Raw genomic sequence first — 18,970 nt, 5'->3', positions numbered from 1 at the left:
ATTCATTATAATTATATTTCTATTAGAAAATGTTGGGTATTGCATTAACTTATTTGGGTTTTTTGCTTTGGCATTGTTTTTACTTAATGCAAATCTATCAAGTTGCTGCACATAGCTTGAAAAAGAAGAAAAAGGTATTTTACAATCAAGAGTGCTGTGTGAAATTGGAGACTATTTTACCATGCGCTGACAGCTGTTTTTAATGAATAGGTATAGAGTTTACCCACTGAACTCAACAATAGAGAGGCTAAGATATTACTTAATACAGGCCACTGGTGTGTAGAGACAAATGGTGAATCAACACTACGTGAAAACATCAGTGGCTTCTTGTCTTGATTTATTCTTTAATTAGATTTATCTTAGGGGAAGTGATTCTCTGTGAGCTGTTTTCTCATTTGGAAGGTATTAAATTGCCCATCTTACAAATAATCAAGTTGTTACAGCATCATCTAGAGTATTTACATTCAGATTTTTTTGAACTGTTGGTATTATGCAAATCCAACAGATGACATATTTTGAATTTTTATGAAACAGAACATATATTTCCCACGTTGAAATTTGTAATGATATTATGGTCTGAATTCCATTTATCAGGCACTGATATTTTCGTATGCCTCACAGAGCTCTGCATGTAGGCTGTTTCTCATTTGGATATTATTCGTTTTTTTCATAGCCCATAGGCAAAAGAAATTCCATCAGAGGATAAAAGAGCCTCTCTGTCGTGGTAGTTCTTGTAAAATTCGTAAGACTAATGATACTTTTAACAGTTCCTAAGACTTGTTAGGCATTTTCTTGGTGCCAGCCCTCACAATGGCTGTACCTGTAATAATTCACTCAATCCTTCCAGTGACTCTAGGATGCAGGTATTAATAATCCTATTATACAGAGGAGGAAAGCAGAGGCACAGTGACTCACCCAAGCAAATTCCTCAGAAGCAAAAAGGGCCTAGGAAGCTTTGATATAACAGCAGCATATGAGTACTTAAGAAGGTACTCATTGAGGAAATTAATGACCAAATTTATTAGTATTTGAAAATTTGAAATATATGCCCCTCTCATAAGAAAAAATAAAATAGACTGCTATGGTCTGAATGTGTCCGTGAAAACTCAGATGTTGAAACTTCATCACCAATTGTGAATAGTATCAAGAGGTGGGGGCCCCAGCACCAAGGGCCTCCTAAAGCAGCATGAGGGATGAGGTTCTCCAGTCTCTGACCTTTCCACCATGTGAGGGAACAGCTGCTCCCTACTTTTGATGCAACAGCAAAAGGCACCATACTGGAAACAGCAGAGAGACCAGGATCCTCCCAGACACTGAACCTGCCAGCACCTTAAATGTGGACTTTCTAGCCTCTGTAACAGTGAGAAATAAATCCCCCGGTCTGTGATATTTTACTCTAGCATTACAAATAGAAAAAGACACAGACTATACTTTATTAAGCTTTTAAGTATCGCAGTAGTAGACTACTGTTAAGAATTCATATAACACACTATGGTATATCTTTTGATATTTCTAGCTGCTTGATAGATGAGGCTTTTTTTTTAAACCAATTTAGCAATAGATTCACACACTAGTCAACAGCCATTATTTAAATTCAATTGTGTGTGTGTGTGAGAGTGTTTTCTTGAAGAAGCTAATCACTTAATGTGCAAGCCTTAATACTTATTTGCTTATTGCATTATATTTTGCTCTCAGAATTTAGAATCAACACTCAGAATTTAGGAACCACTGAAAGGATCTATGCATTCACGTTTTATGAGAACAGAACAAAAGACAGTACGTCAGGTATTGGAGAACGGACTTGAAAAGGATTCTGTGTTCATGAACTCTCCTAAGTGAGTGTGTAAATACACTGAATAACTGCCCTTTGTTTTCAAGTATAGCTCAAAATGCTTAGGAAGATCCAGCTTTTCCCAAGGGTTATTGTGAATTGCAGTTAAGTGTCTGAACATCATAGACTTCAACCATGATTTAGTGTCCAGTCTCTTGTCTTAATGCTTTCCCAAATATATACCTAAAATAGTAATTTTAAATGTGGGGCAGACATTTGACCAAGTGGTTAAGAAGATGGTTAAGACACCTCCATTTTCTATCACAGAGTCTGGGTTGGATATGCGGCTGTTCTGACTCAGGGCTCAAGCGGATGCATAGGCAATGGAGATAGTTCAAGTGATTGGGCTCCCAAGACCCAAATGGAAGTTCTGGATTGAGCTCTTGGCTCCAGCTTTGGTTCTAGATGGGAACCCTGGGTTGAGGTCTTGGCTATGGCTTTGGTTCTATCTGAAGATAGGCATTTGGAAAGTGAAACAATGAATTGGAGCTCTTTAATAGTCTCTTTCTCTGTCTCATAAATAAATAAATTTAAAAAGTAGTGCTACACACATGAAAACAATTGAAAGTGCTGTGTTGCTTATTGTTTTTTGAAAAATTTACCTTGATTTTATTCTAAGAATACATCTGAAGACCTTCAAATATGAAAATTTTTATTGTGTTTGAAAATGTTTATTTCAAAATTCTTAGCCAGTCTTCCCAGCCCAAAGACACTGTTACTGAATTAATCGTCATGTATACAGGTATAGCGCTTAGGTCATAAAAATCAGCTGTAAACTCAAGTGGTCTATTAAGAAGATCAACAGCTTTGAGTCTTGCTGAAATACATTAGCATTATAGTTCAGTCTATTACTGGTTATTAATCATAAATTCATTGCTGACTTTTTTAATGTTTCAGCTTCCTTATCTTTTGAAGTTTTTCCAAAGACAACAAATGATACAAATAAAATTCATGACATGGTGTCCAACGTATAATAGCTACCTAGAAAACGGCCATCCATTGTAATTTGTTATTGAGTTGAAAAGCACCATTTTAATTTTACCTTATGCTTGTCATGGTCAACACTAAAAAACTCTATGCTCATATCGCTTAAATTAATTAGAAATTGATGTGCAAATGTCTCAACTAAATTAATTATAACTACAATTAGTACTTTATATTAATTAAGTAATAACACATTACTTGCTATACTATTTAATACTCTGATTAAACTAACTATAAGCCAACTAATGGAGATATTAAAACAGCAGCAGTGAAATAATTATAAAAGAAACTCCTTTTTGTCCAGGACTGCAATAATTAATTTTTGATATTATAAAGCATATTACATAACCCATCAGAAATTGTTACCTCTACTAAGAAATTAAACATACATAAAAAAATTTGCGGTAACCAGATAACCTATGGCATCAGGAATATATAGGTTAGACCCCATTTCTATAGTATTACAACTATGCCTTGAAATCCTTGATTGCCATATTTTGTTACTGTCTCATGTGAATTAGACCATTATAGAGGATACAAATTTCTAAAGTATAATATTCAGATTATCTTATGTTAATACGAATGACAGAATTGATTATTAGACAGTAAGGACAAGACTGGGTATTTGGATGCTTGCTAAGTGATTTAGGCTACGTCACAGCCTGTACCTGCAGACAGAACTAGTACTGGTTTTTACTTGATTTGAAAACTTGAATCTAAAGTCATTAAAAATAACCCTATTAACCCTCTTTTCCAGGAATCACTATTCATAGTTAAAATCCAAACAGTATGGCCAGGATTCACAGGTAATTGAGTTTACCAAAAATTCAATAGTGGCATTTGTTGTGGCTCCGCAAATTAAACTATTGGTTGCCCTGCTGGCACCCCACATCAAGGTGCTGGTTTAAGTTGTGGCTGCTCCACCTGTGATCCAGCTCCCTTTAATGTGCTTGAGGCCAGATTAGGTGGAGTTCCTGGCTGCTGGCTTCAGCCTGGTTCAGACCTTGTGGGGGAGTGAACCTGAAGATGGACAATACCTCCCGTTAAACCTCACCTCTCCCTCTCTGTCATTCTTTTCAAATAAGTAAGTGTTAAAAAATATCCATTTGTGCTTTATTACTACTAACTTTAAAAATCAATTACAGATAGCAGTTTGTATTTAAGGCTCTTTCAATTCATACTGCGTGTTTCATAGCATGAATCAAATATCTATGATTGACATGTAACAAAACGTCACTCTTCTGCACGCATGTGTGCTCAGACCCAATTCGCAATTCTTTCTGTTTAGCCCTATTATCCTTTCAGTGGGAAATTTTCTCTTCCCAACAGAGATAAAGACAATATTAATCAATGTGCCTGTGCCCAGTTTTTTTTCCTCTGTCAAATCATACAGAAAAAATAATGAGAGTGGTTAGCACCATTGAGAGAGAAAAAAAAAAGCTGGAATTAAAATCTTTGTCATTTAGTGACTCAGGTGGGGCTCCAAATAAGCAAACAGTTTTATACATTGCACATGAAGTCATTTAAAATTCCAGCATACTGGGAAATTCTATTCCTGTGTTATCAAAGCTGTCTTCGTAGGAGAGGCCTGTTTTGTTGTTCCAGTTGCTAGAATTTTCTCTTTGGTGCTTATAGGATTGCCCCCTTAAGTACCTGCTCATTAAGGCTTAGTCTAAAATAAAACCCTGCTCACAGCTCTAATCTAGATTAAGGCTCTTTGTATAGATCATACACTCAATTAAAAGCTTCTAAGCTTTTGCATAACACTTAAAATGGGAAGACTTTTGGTTTTTAGGTCAGCTCTAGATTTAGGATGTATATGTGGGCACACAGCTATAAAAAGGCAGGCTTTGGTTGGATTCAAGTGCTTTTACTTTCATACTGTAAAAATAGTCTAGGAATAAAACATGTGTAAGCTTTTAGCTATCACAATAAAGGTACAAGAATAAAGGTATATTTTTTGGCTCCTTGAAAAATTTTGCTGTTAAATGACAGGTTAAGGACAATGAAAACAAAGTGAGTGAAATACAGGGAATGGCAATACTGAATGACCTCACAATTCTGAGTGGAAACAGTGCTTTAATGTAGCAAAGGTTGATTGGTAAGTTCTCTGGGCAAGATGTTGTCAAGCACACTCATATTGTATTCTTTTATTTTTAATTTTATAATTTACCTTGATTTATTATGTTTTGAAAAAATCCCTACTTCTCACTTGGTTCGTTTCTGATTTATTACAGCAATGATTTAAGAAACACTAGGAAATAAATTGATATTACACTTAAAAACTGGAAATGAAAAGATAAAATGTCAACTTTCTATGTTAATCTTCTACTTATATTAGTTGCAAGTTCTAAAAAGGACCTGAAAGAAAACAGCAACTACTTGAAAATACCGAGCCTGCATTAGTACTGGTGAGACCTTGGTGAAGTCAATCATTTCTTTTTTCCAGCATGGAAAAGGGTTATCTCTTGAATACTTCAGTCTCTGGTCACATAAAAATACAAGATTCTAACACTTTCTATCATCAAAAATAATTGCTGTGACAATTTTGCAAAAAAAAAAAAAAAAAAAAAACCCAACAACATTACACATCCTATCTTAAGGCAGGTGGAATTGTATGTATGTGCTTGCTCAGATACTAGGAGACAGTTTTTGTTCTTCCAATGGAAATATATTTTCTGGTTGTATTTGATGTTCACTAGGAAAGCTTTTAAACAGTGTAAGCAGTGTCTCACTTTCCGACTCCTTAGAGGCACTAATGAGGTGAGTTGAGTGGAACTTTATGAGATCAATAGATGTTCCTCAGATTTTGAAGCATAAACAAGGGCTGATCCTTGAACAACAGTAGGTGGAACTGTGTGAACCTTAAGAAAGATCAGACCTGAAGTGAGTACTAGCTATTGTTTTATCAAGAGGATAAAAAGTGAGCTTTCAAGGCTGAAGAGGCCACAAATGTTGTGTACCACTGAACACCAACACAGTGTGTGAGAGTTGGTGGCTCTAGTTAGATGCTAAGACACAGGGAAGGAGTCAAGTGGGCACATAAACTTTCCTAAAGACTTTTTCATCTAAGGAGCTGCTTTAGCCAAATTAAACACAATATGCTTGCTGAACATGAACCCATAATTGTTTTAATATGGTATATAGAAAAGATTTAGTGATGGAAAGAAGTAAATAGAAACTACCCTTTTGGGTCTGGCATGGTAGCCTTGTGACTAAAGTCCTCACCTTGCATGCCTAGGATCTGATATGAGTGCTGGTTCAAATCCTGGCTGTCCATGTTCCTTCTAGCTCTCTGCTTATGGCTTGGAAAGGCAGTAGACGATGGCTCAAAGCCTTGGGATCCTGCACCCATGTGGAAGCCCTGGAAGAGGCTCCTGGTTCCTGGCTTTGGATCAGCTCTAATCCTGCCACTGTTACTACTAGTGAATGGAAGATCTTTCTCTCTATCCTCCTTCTCTAATTCTAACTTACCAATAAAAATTAATCTTAAAAAAAAAAAACTACTCTTTTTTCTAGATTCTTCAGGGAAGCTGCATATATTTGAGGAGTAATCCTCATCAGTCTTTCCCTCTTAAATACACTTCCTGCAGTTTCAAAAGACAGATTACCAAGCAATCCACAAATTAGATATATCAGACATTTGCATTGTGTTTAATTTAGATTAATTACCACACCATCGACTCTTAACCTTTAGACTGTCCCCAAGGAAAATTCAGGTCTATTTGTTAGTGTACAATCTCCTCAAACCCTTTATAGTAACCAGTTAGTTGACAGGCCTCTTGACAATTACCTGTTCATTCATAAACATCAACAACCATCAGTACAGTGGGTAAGAACAACTTCCTCCCGAGATGAAATATTAATTACGTCTTTAATGTGTGCTGTGTTAGAGTATTCGTGTGAGGAAGAAACAGCTGGAACAAATGGTACCTGAATCTGGTGTTCCTCACAAAATTATTCTTATCCAGAAACTTAAATTCATGACAATAACAGTATTAATCCTTACCTTCTATTGCTGATAGCAGCACCCGGGAATGATCATATGCGATTACATTTGCATATCTGTTCTTTGGTTTGTTTACTTCCAAGTTTGAATGTTCCCATGTGAACTGCTGGCCAGGGTCAATTGACTTTAATGGAAAAACAGCACACATACACAAAATCAATACTGAATAACATCAGATTATAGGCATTTATCACAAACAACAAAGGATCTAAAAAGAAAATTCTGAACCTAGCCTTCATCAAAATGCTCTAAACTGTGAAACGGAATGCTATTTTAACCAGTATAACATGAAATGATTAATCATAGTAAGAAACAATGATTGTCACCAACATGGACTCCAATGAAAACAAAGTCAATACAGACATCCTGTTAATACTGAAAGGCAAGCATTTGCTTTATACTTTTCCACTTAACTCCACCACTGTAGTATTCTTTCCAGTTCCATGGACATTATTTTACTGATGACTCCTCCTTCTTCTTTCCTATCTAGGCCATCTTAATCTTTAAGCTGATTGGTATTCCCCTGGCTTTGCTGGCACGGACTTTCCTGTTTGTTTTTGAGCTACATGCTCACATCTTAATAGCAATTTAAGACTTGGACAGTTTCTCCATCACATGCTATTGCCAGTGACAAAAAGCAATTTTTACAAACAGCACAATGGTAACAAAGGGAGCTTATGATAAACCATATGCTCATTTGAGATAGGATATCAATTTATAACCCAGCACAGAATCTAATTATCCCCTATCATTTTGTGTTATCATTATTTTATAAAGCTTGTTGCTTTTTAATTATGTTACTTTTTGAATTTGAAAATCAACAATTTTAAATATTATATAGGCATAAAGTATTTATATAGGTACAACATAAATATTATAAAAGTCTAAAATATTTTTCCCATTTAAGCAGGATTATTAATTCAAGATCAAATTCAGACTTGGTTATAAAAACTCAAGGGGATTTAAAAATTTCTAGCACTGCTACAGAAATCAAAATCGCTTTCAACACAGTAAGATTGGCACCTTTTTAAGATTTATAACTTCACAGTATATGGAGACAGTTTAGCAACAGCAGAAACATGATCTTTAAATGGTCCAAATTGGGTTTCAAAAACAATGATAAAATAAGGTACTACAGACACAAAAGTTTTTTTTAAAGTAAGGTCAGTTTATTATGCTAATGGACTTCTCACACTTATTTTTGTTTCTGAGTCTTTTCCCTGCATTTATATATGCATATAGAAGTTGGAAGTAAAGTACACCACAATACTAAAAGACATTTGCTTTCTGTTAAAAGACAGAATCCAGTGCTATAGCAAAACGCATGGAGTATCATGAGTCAAGCCTATTAATAGTCTGGTGTGGCCTCCAATACACTAAAATCCTCAGCAGTTCAGACCGAAACCTCCTATTTACTAAGGAACACAAAAACCTTTTCCCTTTCTCAGGTTAATCTTCACATAAAATTGTCAATCGTGGAATAGCGTTAGGGAAATTAATTATCCTTGCCTGCGAATCTAAATAATGTAATTAAAGGACATTTCAATTTGTTTCTCCAGGGAAATTTATCATGTCTTCTGCAGAATATAATTCCTTCCAAATATTCCAAGAGTAAAAGTATCTGAAGTATGCAGATGTCTCATTGGGAGCCTTTTCATCAGTCTTGAACCTTGTCCTCACAGAACCACTCCATTCAATGACCAAGACCTATCTTTGAAATTCTCTCAAATGGGTTGTAAGTCTATAATCCAACAGGCACTCCTTAAGCCCAGATCTTCACTGCCTGTGGTCCTGAGTGATCCTGGTCCTCTAATCTCATATCCCAATCCATTGTTCATTCCGCTGCTAAGCAACCTTTCTAATAGGGACAGTTTAAGTCCCTACTTAAGGCTTCTGCTGGTTTGTAGTGAAGTACAGCTTAAATTCAAAATTCTTTAGCTTTTGGTTCTACCTATACAGCAGCAGTTTTTTCCATTTGTGGCATAGCTTGCTCAGTAAATGGTTCAGCACGTGAGTTTCAAATAAATAGAGCTGATAAAGAAATGTTTTGAATCATGTTAAAGAAATAACTCACTATCAACTCAGAACAAGATTACAGAGCAGACTAGGAAAACCTCACAATTTAAATTTTAATACCTATTATCATATGGCTGAGTAATTAAAGTACATGATCCTGAAATTACGGCCAATACTGACATTCTACTTTAATCTGATGAACATTACTGGGGACAAAAACGACTTACACCCCAATCTCGGAAATACCTCAAGCAGCTGCTAATGTTACTGTGGATCTCCCTTTGATAACCTTAATGAAGATCACTCAAAGGTGCATAAAATGATATGCTCTAATTATTGTGATGAAATTTCATCTGTCAACTCAAAGATATTTTTAAGCCATGTCCTTTCCTTATCTTTCCTCATCTGCCTTATGCATGGTTTGTTTGGTATCTGTACTGAAGAGTTTAAAGACTGGTAAAGGAAAGATGAGTTATGTGTCACATACGTTAATTTGCTTATACTCAAAGAGTCCCAGAGAAGACACGCTGTAAGTAACAGATCCACTTATTACAATATGCTAATAGCTGCCAGGCTATTAGGTTTAACATGCAATATCATGCTTAATTTTCACAACTGATATGGGATAGACATTGTTGATTTTTCACTTGGAAGATGAAGGAATTGAAGAAAAGAAAGATCAGTTCATGAAGTCTGAGATTTTTTTGTGACAGGCATTGTGTGTTATTTGCTGAGTAAATAATTAGGTTAATTACACACAGGTAGACTCATATAGTTACCCTCAAACCCAGGTCTGAGTATTTCAAAGCTTAGCTGAGAAGTACCATTCAATAATTACTAACCTTCAACAAGGCTATTCAATACTCCAAAATACCAGTGCAAAAACAAGTGGCCCAACTGGTGAAATACACCTAAACATGGCTATCCTTTTTCTTACCAATGTGAATGATATTTCTTCCCAACTCCATCCTGTGCTACTTTGGGGCAATTACATAAGAACTCAATTTTTAAAAATGAGGTTGGCTTCACATGGATGATAAAACAGATGGGATACAGCTTACATTTATACTCATTCTGCAAGGATCAAACAAACATTGATTAAATAATGCTGACTTGTCTTTGTGCAACACAGCACTCATCCATCTGTATCTATCTGTCTGACTGAACATTTAACAACACACAGCATAGGTCATTATTTTTGGAGCTTGTCAGAATGCTGAGAGGAGTAAACTCAGAAAAGAATAATGAAAGCAGGTGAACTATACTGAGATCTTTTACCACTGTGTTTTCATAAAAGTAAAACTGGCTAAGGAAAATCAAATTGCAATTATACATAGGATGGGGTTTCAAAAAGTATGGAGAAATGGAATTAAAAGATAAGCTTATTGTACTCCTTTTTTTTTTTTTGAAATCCAAGCAAATAAATGGTATTCATGAAAGGAAAATGCAGATTTCAAATTCTTTTTGCACCACAATGAATTAACCTTTAAATTCCATTATCCATGAACTTTTTGAAATCACTGTATAATTGTACGAGGTCAAGATGCTGGGATAACCGTGACTCTATTTCTCAAACCCCACGATGTTGTGTTGGTGAGTTACTTTGCCTTTTTGCTATCTGGCTACTACTACTGCTGTCCTCAAAAGCAACAATGCAATGACTACATGGATAATAGGTAATGGTGGATCTGGAAGGACAGAGAAGTCAACCTCATTCTTTGGCTGACCATACATAGTCCCGCTAGGAAGTTAAGCAGAGGTCACATCCCAACACAAGTCATAACAATTTGAAATAAGCACCCTGTATCCTGATGCACACAATTCCTTTTTTTTGAGCTTGCTGTATTTGTATCTGAACTTGACTCTCCCTTGTCTCTACTCATGCTTCCAGCTTTGTCTACCAAAACATCCTTCTGTATGAGACTCTTCCCAACACCCAGGCAAAGGTCCAAGTGCCAAACTGGCATCCTTTACAAGTTTTATTCAATTTCTCTGAGGAGTGTTTTACAACTTAGAAATGAAATGTTAGTTTTTTGTAGTCATCAGTTGACTCCTAGATTTTCACTTATACTACATTTGGGGGCTGTGTTGTAGCACAGTATATAAAAAAACCTATGAATATAACAGCAGCATTCCCTATGGGCAATGAGTTTGTAACTCAATTAATCTGTTGAGGTCAAAGTGGATCAAATAGATGGGAACTCCTCCTTGTACATTAAATTTTGAAAAAAGAAATGTTTCAAGTAGAGACTTGCTAATTCCACCAAGTACTCTGTATGAACCCGTAACTTGACAGCTCAAATTCCTCCTTTTTTGGGGGGTTAATTCGGATTTACCATTATTTTAATGAATGCATACAGCTATACATATTTATGGAATACTATGTGATGATTTGGGATACACTGTGTGATGTTCAAATCAAGATAAACATATCTATTTCCTCAAACATTTATCATTTTCTCAGTGATGAAGCAATTGCAACTTTGTCTTAAAATAGGAAAGTGGAAAATAAATTACATATATAACACATAGGTTTATAATTTTTCACTCTATTCTTGATAGAATTCAATAGTTGCAACAGTTACTATTTACTGTTTTCTTTGTCGTTTATATCAATAAACTCATTTTATCTTCTTAAAGACTAGAGGCCATAGTTGTCATTATGACTGTAATTCTCTAGATGAGGAAACCTAGGCACATAGAAGTCAAATAACTTTCTTAGAGTCTTGCTGCCAGTACCGAGAGAAGGAAGCCACATTTGGGCCTTAGGCATTTTGACCTCAGGATCCGACTGCCTGGTCTCCATGCTATGCTTCTTTCATAGCCTAGCTGGAGAGGATCCCATGATTGTGTTACATTTTTCCTTCACAATTGAAACACAATACAAGGAAGGCTGGAAACTAAATATCTACACAGAGTTGCTTTTCTACAGCTGAAATTCAAAACATACAACAAAGAGGGGATCGTCAATTTTATAGTCACAGTGTAGATTTTACAGACATCAGATTATAGTCAATAAAATTACAACCCATTATGAGAGTGACCTTTTCAAATGAAGCTGAGGTCATCATTTAAAATCCTTTAACAATTCTGGGAAATCTGACCTTGTTATCTTGAAGAAAAACATAATATGTATATGCAAATCCCCACACAACAGCAGTGGCTCTGTGTTTTTCCACCCATCTACCCACCAAGAGAGAAACCACAAAATATTCCTTTAGACACTCATCAAAGAGAAAACACAAAGAAAGATTCATACTGCTTTTGTGTAAATGTGCATTTCTTTAAACAACTGACAATAATTTAATTATATAGAAGGAACAGGCAAACCACTTCACTAGGCAAAGTCTAGGTCAGACCAACCGCTGTCTTTTTTTTACAGGAAATTAAACTTTCAGTGACCTTAACTTTCAGAGAAACACTATCTTTCCACAAGGTTCCCCATCGGTTGGCTCTTTTGTTGTTTGTCCTGAGATGTTCTGAAGTTTAAAAGAGCAATCTGCTATTGACTGCGTATTTCTGCAATGAAGCCAAGTTTTAATTCTAACGCATTTTCTCTTACCTACATTTGAGAAACAGTAAATTAACATATAGCCACATGTAAATTAACATATAGCCACATGTAAAAGATTCATGTTTGCACAGTTGGAAATGGTTGTCTTTTGCACAATTGCCAAAGGCGTACAATTGGCATAATGGGTGTTTTCTTCAAAGAGAACCTCAGCTCAGTTAAATCCAATGATAAATTAGAATGTGAGGAAGGAGTGGAAGACCAGGTGAGCACAAAGTTCATAAATCAAAGCCCAGGGTTTTAGCTTTCTGGTGGTCACTGGTCAGTGTTGAAGGGTCTATTTTGCTCTATCTTCCATTTAATACTGATGTGACCCTGATTTCAGGTTTATGCACTCAATTTCCTCCTATTTCTCTCTATCTAATTAGTTATCAAATCTTACCTTCTCTGTTACTATCATAGTGACTCTGATCTAGGCCGCACTAGGGTGTGAAGGATTGAATTAGTAATCTTTCAAGACTCTGTGTTATGCAATGAATAGATGTGGGAGTAATTCTCCTTTCATAGCAGAAAACCATGAGCATTTATGAATGCATCACACTCAAAGGTATTAATAAATGTTTCGATCAAATACTTTTTGTATACAATTAAAATGCTGCCTTCCAAGAGCTTCTGAGAAATTGGATTAAAAGATAAGTTTAGAGGCTGATATGGTGTTTAACATGCTAATCCTCTACCATATAGGCATTGGTTTGTCCTCTGGTTGCTCCATTTCCAATCTAGTTCTCTGGTTATGGCCTAGGAAAGCAGTGCTGGATGCTCATGTCGTTGGTTCCCTTCACCTATATGGGAGACCTGCAAGATGCTCCTGGCCTCTGGCTTTGGATCAGCTCACCTCTGGCTGTTGTGGCCATTAGGGGAGTGAGCCAGCTGATGAAATTTCTTTCTCTGCCTCTCTATAAATCTTTCTTTCCAATAAAAATAAATAAATATCATAAAAAGTGTTAAGTTAATCATAGTTCAAAAGCTTGGTAATCTATGTGTGGTTTTTCTTAGCATTCATAGTTTCTTTCACAAAGGGTATCATTTATTCCTACAAATGCATTAAAATTACCTTATTTACCATGGGTTCAAAAGGTGAACAAAAACAAAGAAAACTACGGAACTCTTTAACTCAACAGTAGAGCAAAACAACATGATGTTTACCTGGAGGATGAAGTGTGAAGTATTTCCATCACTATTTTTTACTGGAAAGGAAACTTTATAGAAAGATGGAGAGAAAGAAATCTTCCATCTCTTCCATCCACTGGTTAACTCCCCAAAGACTGCAATGGCTGGAGCTAAGCTGATCCCAAACCAAAAGCAAGAAGCTTCTTTCAGATCTCTCAGCTGGGTGCTGAGTCCCACGACTTTGGCTTGTCTTCCTCTGCTCTACCGGGCCATAAACAGGGAGCTAGACGGGAAGTGGAGCAGCCAGGACATGAAACACAGCCAAAATGGTACATAGTGACCGAAGGTGGAGAATTAGCCAATTGAGCCCAACTCACTGCCTCCTGTTTGTTAAATGTGTAGAAAGCAATTAATAGAAGTCTGCATTAGGGCTCAAGACGCTGCACTACTGCTCTTGAGGCTGGCATCGCACATGAGTGCCAGTTAGATTTCCAGCTGCTCTACTGGAAAAGAAGCAGAAGATGGCCCTAGCAGTTGAGCCCCTGCCACCTACACGGATGGCACAGATGGAGTCTTAGATTCTCGGTTTCAGCCTGGCGCAGCCCTGGTTGTTGCAGCCATTTGATGAATACATCAATATATATAAGATTTTTCTCTATTTCCTCCTCTTGCTCCCCTTCTGTTACTCTACCCTTCAGACATATTTTTAAAAGAAAAATAACTACAATAGATTTATAACAAGAAGTTACTTTATCAGCTATCATTCAGAGACTAGAATACTTAGTAATTGAAATGCGTTGAATATTCCTAGGAAGAGGAGAGAATGACACTTGTGTATACACAAAAGACTAATGTAATTATCTTTTAGATAGATCTTCTGATGCGTAAATTTAAGCTAAACATGCCAGAGTTATATTCTGTCATTTCCATGAATAAAAGAGCTGTAGTTTTTGGCATCAAATCAATAAGAATAATGTAGCAGTCGCCCATGGCTCTTTGAGTGTGAACACATATGTACAGACCCAAATAAATGAAGCACAAACTACCTAATACAAACATTACTCACAGAATGTGAGGTGTTTCACTTTCCCTGCTTCTACCTACTGACCTATGTGAGATTATCCCTTAATGAAGACGATCTTAGTGACCAGGCATGTCCATCCTGTCTCTAAGGCTAATACATTTGATTTTGCATGGAAGCCCAAAACTATGGCAGAAGCCCAGGTAATGCATGGAAAAAAATTCATTTCTGAATTTCTAAAATGCCCAGCAAAGATAGTCACATTTCTTACTTTGTCCATTTCACTTGATAATGGAGACCATCCAGAAAATAGCACAAAGGAAATTTCAAGAGACAAACCCACACATTATTGAATAGCTTGCTTTTCATCACTGTTGTGACATGTAACTGCATTTAGGAAGTGATACTCTAAGGAAAGTAACAGAGACAAATGTCACCTCAGTTTAAAAAAAGTCACTTCAGTGGGCCAGCTTGTCACACAGCGGATGAAGCCATGACTTGAGACCAGGTTCCTATATGGAGTTTGAGCTATTTTGTAGATCCAAGCCACTGCTAAGGTAATAGAAGTTGCTTTGGCTTGTGCTACCAATGTGGAAGGCCAGCTTGGAATTCCAGGCTTTTGGTTTCTTTCGGGCCCAGATGTGGCTTTTATACTTTCTGTGTGTGTGTGTGTGTGTGTGTGTGTGTGTGTGTGTGTGTGTGTGTGTGAATGTTATTCTCTCTCTCTCTTGCATCTTATTGCTTGGATTTTCAAATACGTAAATATATCTGTCCTTTTATTTTTTTAAATGCTGGTTGCTATTTTTATGTTAAAATATTAATTATTCTTTAACAAATATATTCCTAACCTGATTTTACAAATAATTTTAACTTATAAACATACACATAAGAGTTTTAGTATTATGTGCTGGACTTTGTAAAAGTTTCTCTGTTAAGTGTGCTTCTTCCCTTGTTACTTTGAGATTTGAAGCAGGAATTGGTGGGGTAGGAGAAGTGGAGGGAGGATTTTAAATGTATGAATAAACTTTTGTTAACGTCAGTCAATGCCTTTCAAATCTCATTTTGTGGTGCAGAAAAATAAAACTTCCACATCCAAAACAAAATGAGAAAAGGTGACATGTTTTATAAGACAGTGACAGAGGACACAAAATCCAAAACAGTCATTTTAAAAATTCCTTACTCATTTCATCCCAAATACTGAAATGCAACTAGATCCAACAATATCTGAGATTCTGCACGTGTCTTTTAGGCATAGCACATCCACTAAGTTGATCCTATGTTGATGCTATAATTGCTCCTTTCAGGTTAAGTAATAATGTACCATATCAAATACAGATCTCCAACTAAAGAGGATACAAAAGTTTTTTCAGCTAGTATTACACCACAGCACTGACTCTGAGATTCATAAAATATTTACAGTCTAAAGTACCATGTGAATTTTGTTCTTACCTGCAATAAGAAAATGTAAGGCTGGCCCAACTTAATACTTACTGTAATTTTAGATTTTGTTTCTAAACTAAAAGATTATTTTTGGGGCCAGCACAGTGGTGAATCATGCTAATCCTCCACCTTAGGAACTGGTATCCCATAAGGCTGCTGGTTCATATCCCGGCTATGCCATTTCCAACCCAGCCCCCAGCTATTAGCCTTGGAAAGCAGCAGAGGTTGAACGCGATTATTTGTGCCCCTGCACCCATGTGAGAGACTTGGAAGAAGCTCCTGGCTCCCAGCTTCGGATCAGCCCACTGTGGCCCTCGCAGCTATTTAGAGGAATGAATCAGTGGTGGAAGCTCTCTATTGGTCTCTCCCTTGCTAAATCTTTCAAGTAAACAAATAAAACATTTTTTAGTAAAAAGTACCTTTCAAATATTATCCTGTTTCATGTAAAATGTACATTGGTTCATATCAGAAAATTAGCTCCCCTTCCAGGTAAAATAATTGAGCCTTAGAAGAGTTAAGGCATTTTCCACAAGTCAAACTTGTAGTCCAGAAGAACTAGGCCAACTAGGAAGCAAATTTGAAATTCCTGAATTTGAAGTCTGAGCTCTTAATTTTCCATTCTACTATATATGTAAATTATAAATTCACTATCACAAAGCTTCATTCCTTATTGCAAAATTGCATAATAAGGAACATAGATTAAATGCCGGATACCTCTGCCAGCTTTGGCTGAGAGATGCATTTATGCCACATTTGCAAATGTTTATGTACAAATTTTCTAGTAACGAAGGACAAGCAATAGCTTTTTATTTGAACAGTCATCAGCACAAATCTCATGCACTTTCAACGAGCGGAATCTTAGGTACAATCTTTATTCATTCTATACTTTTATTCCTAACTTACACAGAACAAGAAAAAAATATGTTCTCAATCTCTCCAGTTTGTACCGATCAACAGGGCATCCCTCTCTCGATTCCTCTCCCAGAAGAAATTCTACTGATGACAGCAAACACATGCAGATTCACTCCATGGCACTGGTAAGTGACAACGGAGTGAAGGGCAGAGGACTACTGGTAGAAAACACTGAGGCTGGTGAAAAGTACAAAAACTCAGAAATGACAAATCTGCACAGTTTTAAGGATGACGCTAACGGTCGAATGGGTGCCGCTACTACGAATTCTCACGGAATATTTCTGAAAGATCGTCTTCCATAAATTTGCCATTAGCAAAGACCAGGATTGTGTTAAGGAATCACCATAGCTTGCTAAATCAGAACACACAAGCTCATGGCAGGTGTCATCTCCTACTACGCTGTTAACTCGTGATACAGCTACATGCTCAAACGCAGGTTGCCAGTGAAAGCTATCTATTTAGACTAAGGGGACACAGTAAAAGCTGACAAAGCACACAAAAATCTCACAACTGTCATGTGGTACAAAGATAGAAACAGAAATTAATGTTAATCCAATGATTAGGTATGTGATACCTGAAAGACCAAACCACAGTTTTCTGTTTTCTGAAACAGCTCATTAAATTCTCTTGCATGATTTACGGTGGAACGCCGGTAGCACTCTGTTTCCACATTTGTGTCACACTTGTTTTCAACTGTCTTTTTTTTCCCTGAACTGACATGAAGTTCTTTAAAGTCAGGAATTATCATACTGTGCTCTTCAGGGCACACAGCACCCTTGGTATAAATGTTGCATTGATTAAACTCAGTTCTAGTGAATAATTGTAAATTTTAGCTTTTAGCTCCGTGGTTTTCTGTTCATACTAGGGACTCTCAATCCTGACTTACACTGGTCTTCTTCTGGCTTGCTGAGCAATTTCTTGTACTTTCTGTCTTACTAAGTTGTATTTGGCTTTCCAGATTCTGCCCAAATCCCATTGTAGAGATCTTTCCCACATGCATCTATATTGCCCTCCATCAAACACTTCCATTTTGCACCATCCAATTGGACAGTAGCTATATTTAGTTTTGCAGTATTTCTCTTTCTAAAGCTTTTTAGCTTCACTATTATAATCCTCTTGATTAATATGACAATCCATTATTTCTTCAGCTCAAAGTTGTTGAATGGTAATAGAGAATGGTATAATTTTGTAGTCTGCAAAACGGCTGGCAAAGTGCAGGTGAATGCACAATATATTTGTCTTAACTTCAACAATTTCAGATTTTTTTTTCTCAGTTCCATCAAATCTTTTAAAATTGGGGAACATTTCTTATTCAATTTCATTTTTAATGTCTTCATTTTTCAAAATGTACACCAAGATTACCAAGATGGAAGTCACATACTGATGCATTATTCAGATTATCTTCCCTGTCAATGTTGGCAGAATTCACTTTAAAGTAGTTTATAGTGATACCTGAGACAACTTGAAATAATCTTTTGGATATGCTCTAGGCCATTAGTTCATTGATCACGTTCTTGGTATTGTGAGGAGTAAGAAAAAATCACCTTCTCAGTTTCAATCAGAAAAATTTGAATAGACGCACCCTTTCAAGAAGTTCTTTGAGCATCTACCTAAAGATAACGTTACTGAAACATGACTCTATTTTTCTACATTAAAAGTATGGCAAATCAAGTGCTGGTAAAAGCAAAAGGCAAATAATAATATTTGAGTTCATTTAAAACTCCTGTTATGGTTGGGCATCTTGCTTAGGGTTCAGCTGCTGGCTAGAGGACCTGAGTCTCACATCAGGGTGCTGGTGTTGGGTCCCTGACTTCAGCTCTCTGTCCCAGCTTCCTACCAATGTACCCTGGAAGACAGTGGAGATGGTGCCAAGGGTTGGGTTCCTATCACCCATATCAGAGACACGGACTGAATATCCAGTTCCCAGCTTCATGTTACAGACATAATGGGAGTCAATTCATAAATGCAGCTGTCAAATACTATATATTTACTTCAACTTGAGATTATTCTCTGATAACGTAACAAGGCAGTAAACAGAATACAAACAAGCTAAACAATCTTATAAATAGAAAAATG

At 36.5% G+C, this 18,970-nt stretch overlaps 1 protein-coding gene across 8 annotated transcripts in view; it reads right to left on the bottom strand.

Moving 5' to 3' along the window:
• Positions 1-18,970, bottom strand: part of PTPRD (protein tyrosine phosphatase receptor type D) — a 500,784-nt gene that overhangs the window by 63,893 nt on the left and 417,921 nt on the right. For all 8 annotated transcript variants that reach the window (XM_040962882.1, XM_040962877.1, XM_040962878.1 and 5 more), the window contains one exon: positions 6,825-6,948. In XM_040962882.1, coding sequence (XP_040818816.1) covers positions 6,825-6,948 — 124 coding nt within the window. The remainder of the gene's footprint in view (positions 1-6,824; positions 6,949-18,970) is intronic.

This window comes from Ochotona curzoniae, unplaced genomic scaffold (assembly GCF_017591425.1).
Source record: "Ochotona curzoniae isolate NIBS_2020 unplaced genomic scaffold, NIBS_Ocur_1.0 scaffold_3208, whole genome shotgun sequence".
Taxonomy (NCBI): Eukaryota; Metazoa; Chordata; class Mammalia; order Lagomorpha; family Ochotonidae; genus Ochotona; species Ochotona curzoniae.
This window is presented reverse-complemented; position numbering and strand designations above follow the sequence as displayed.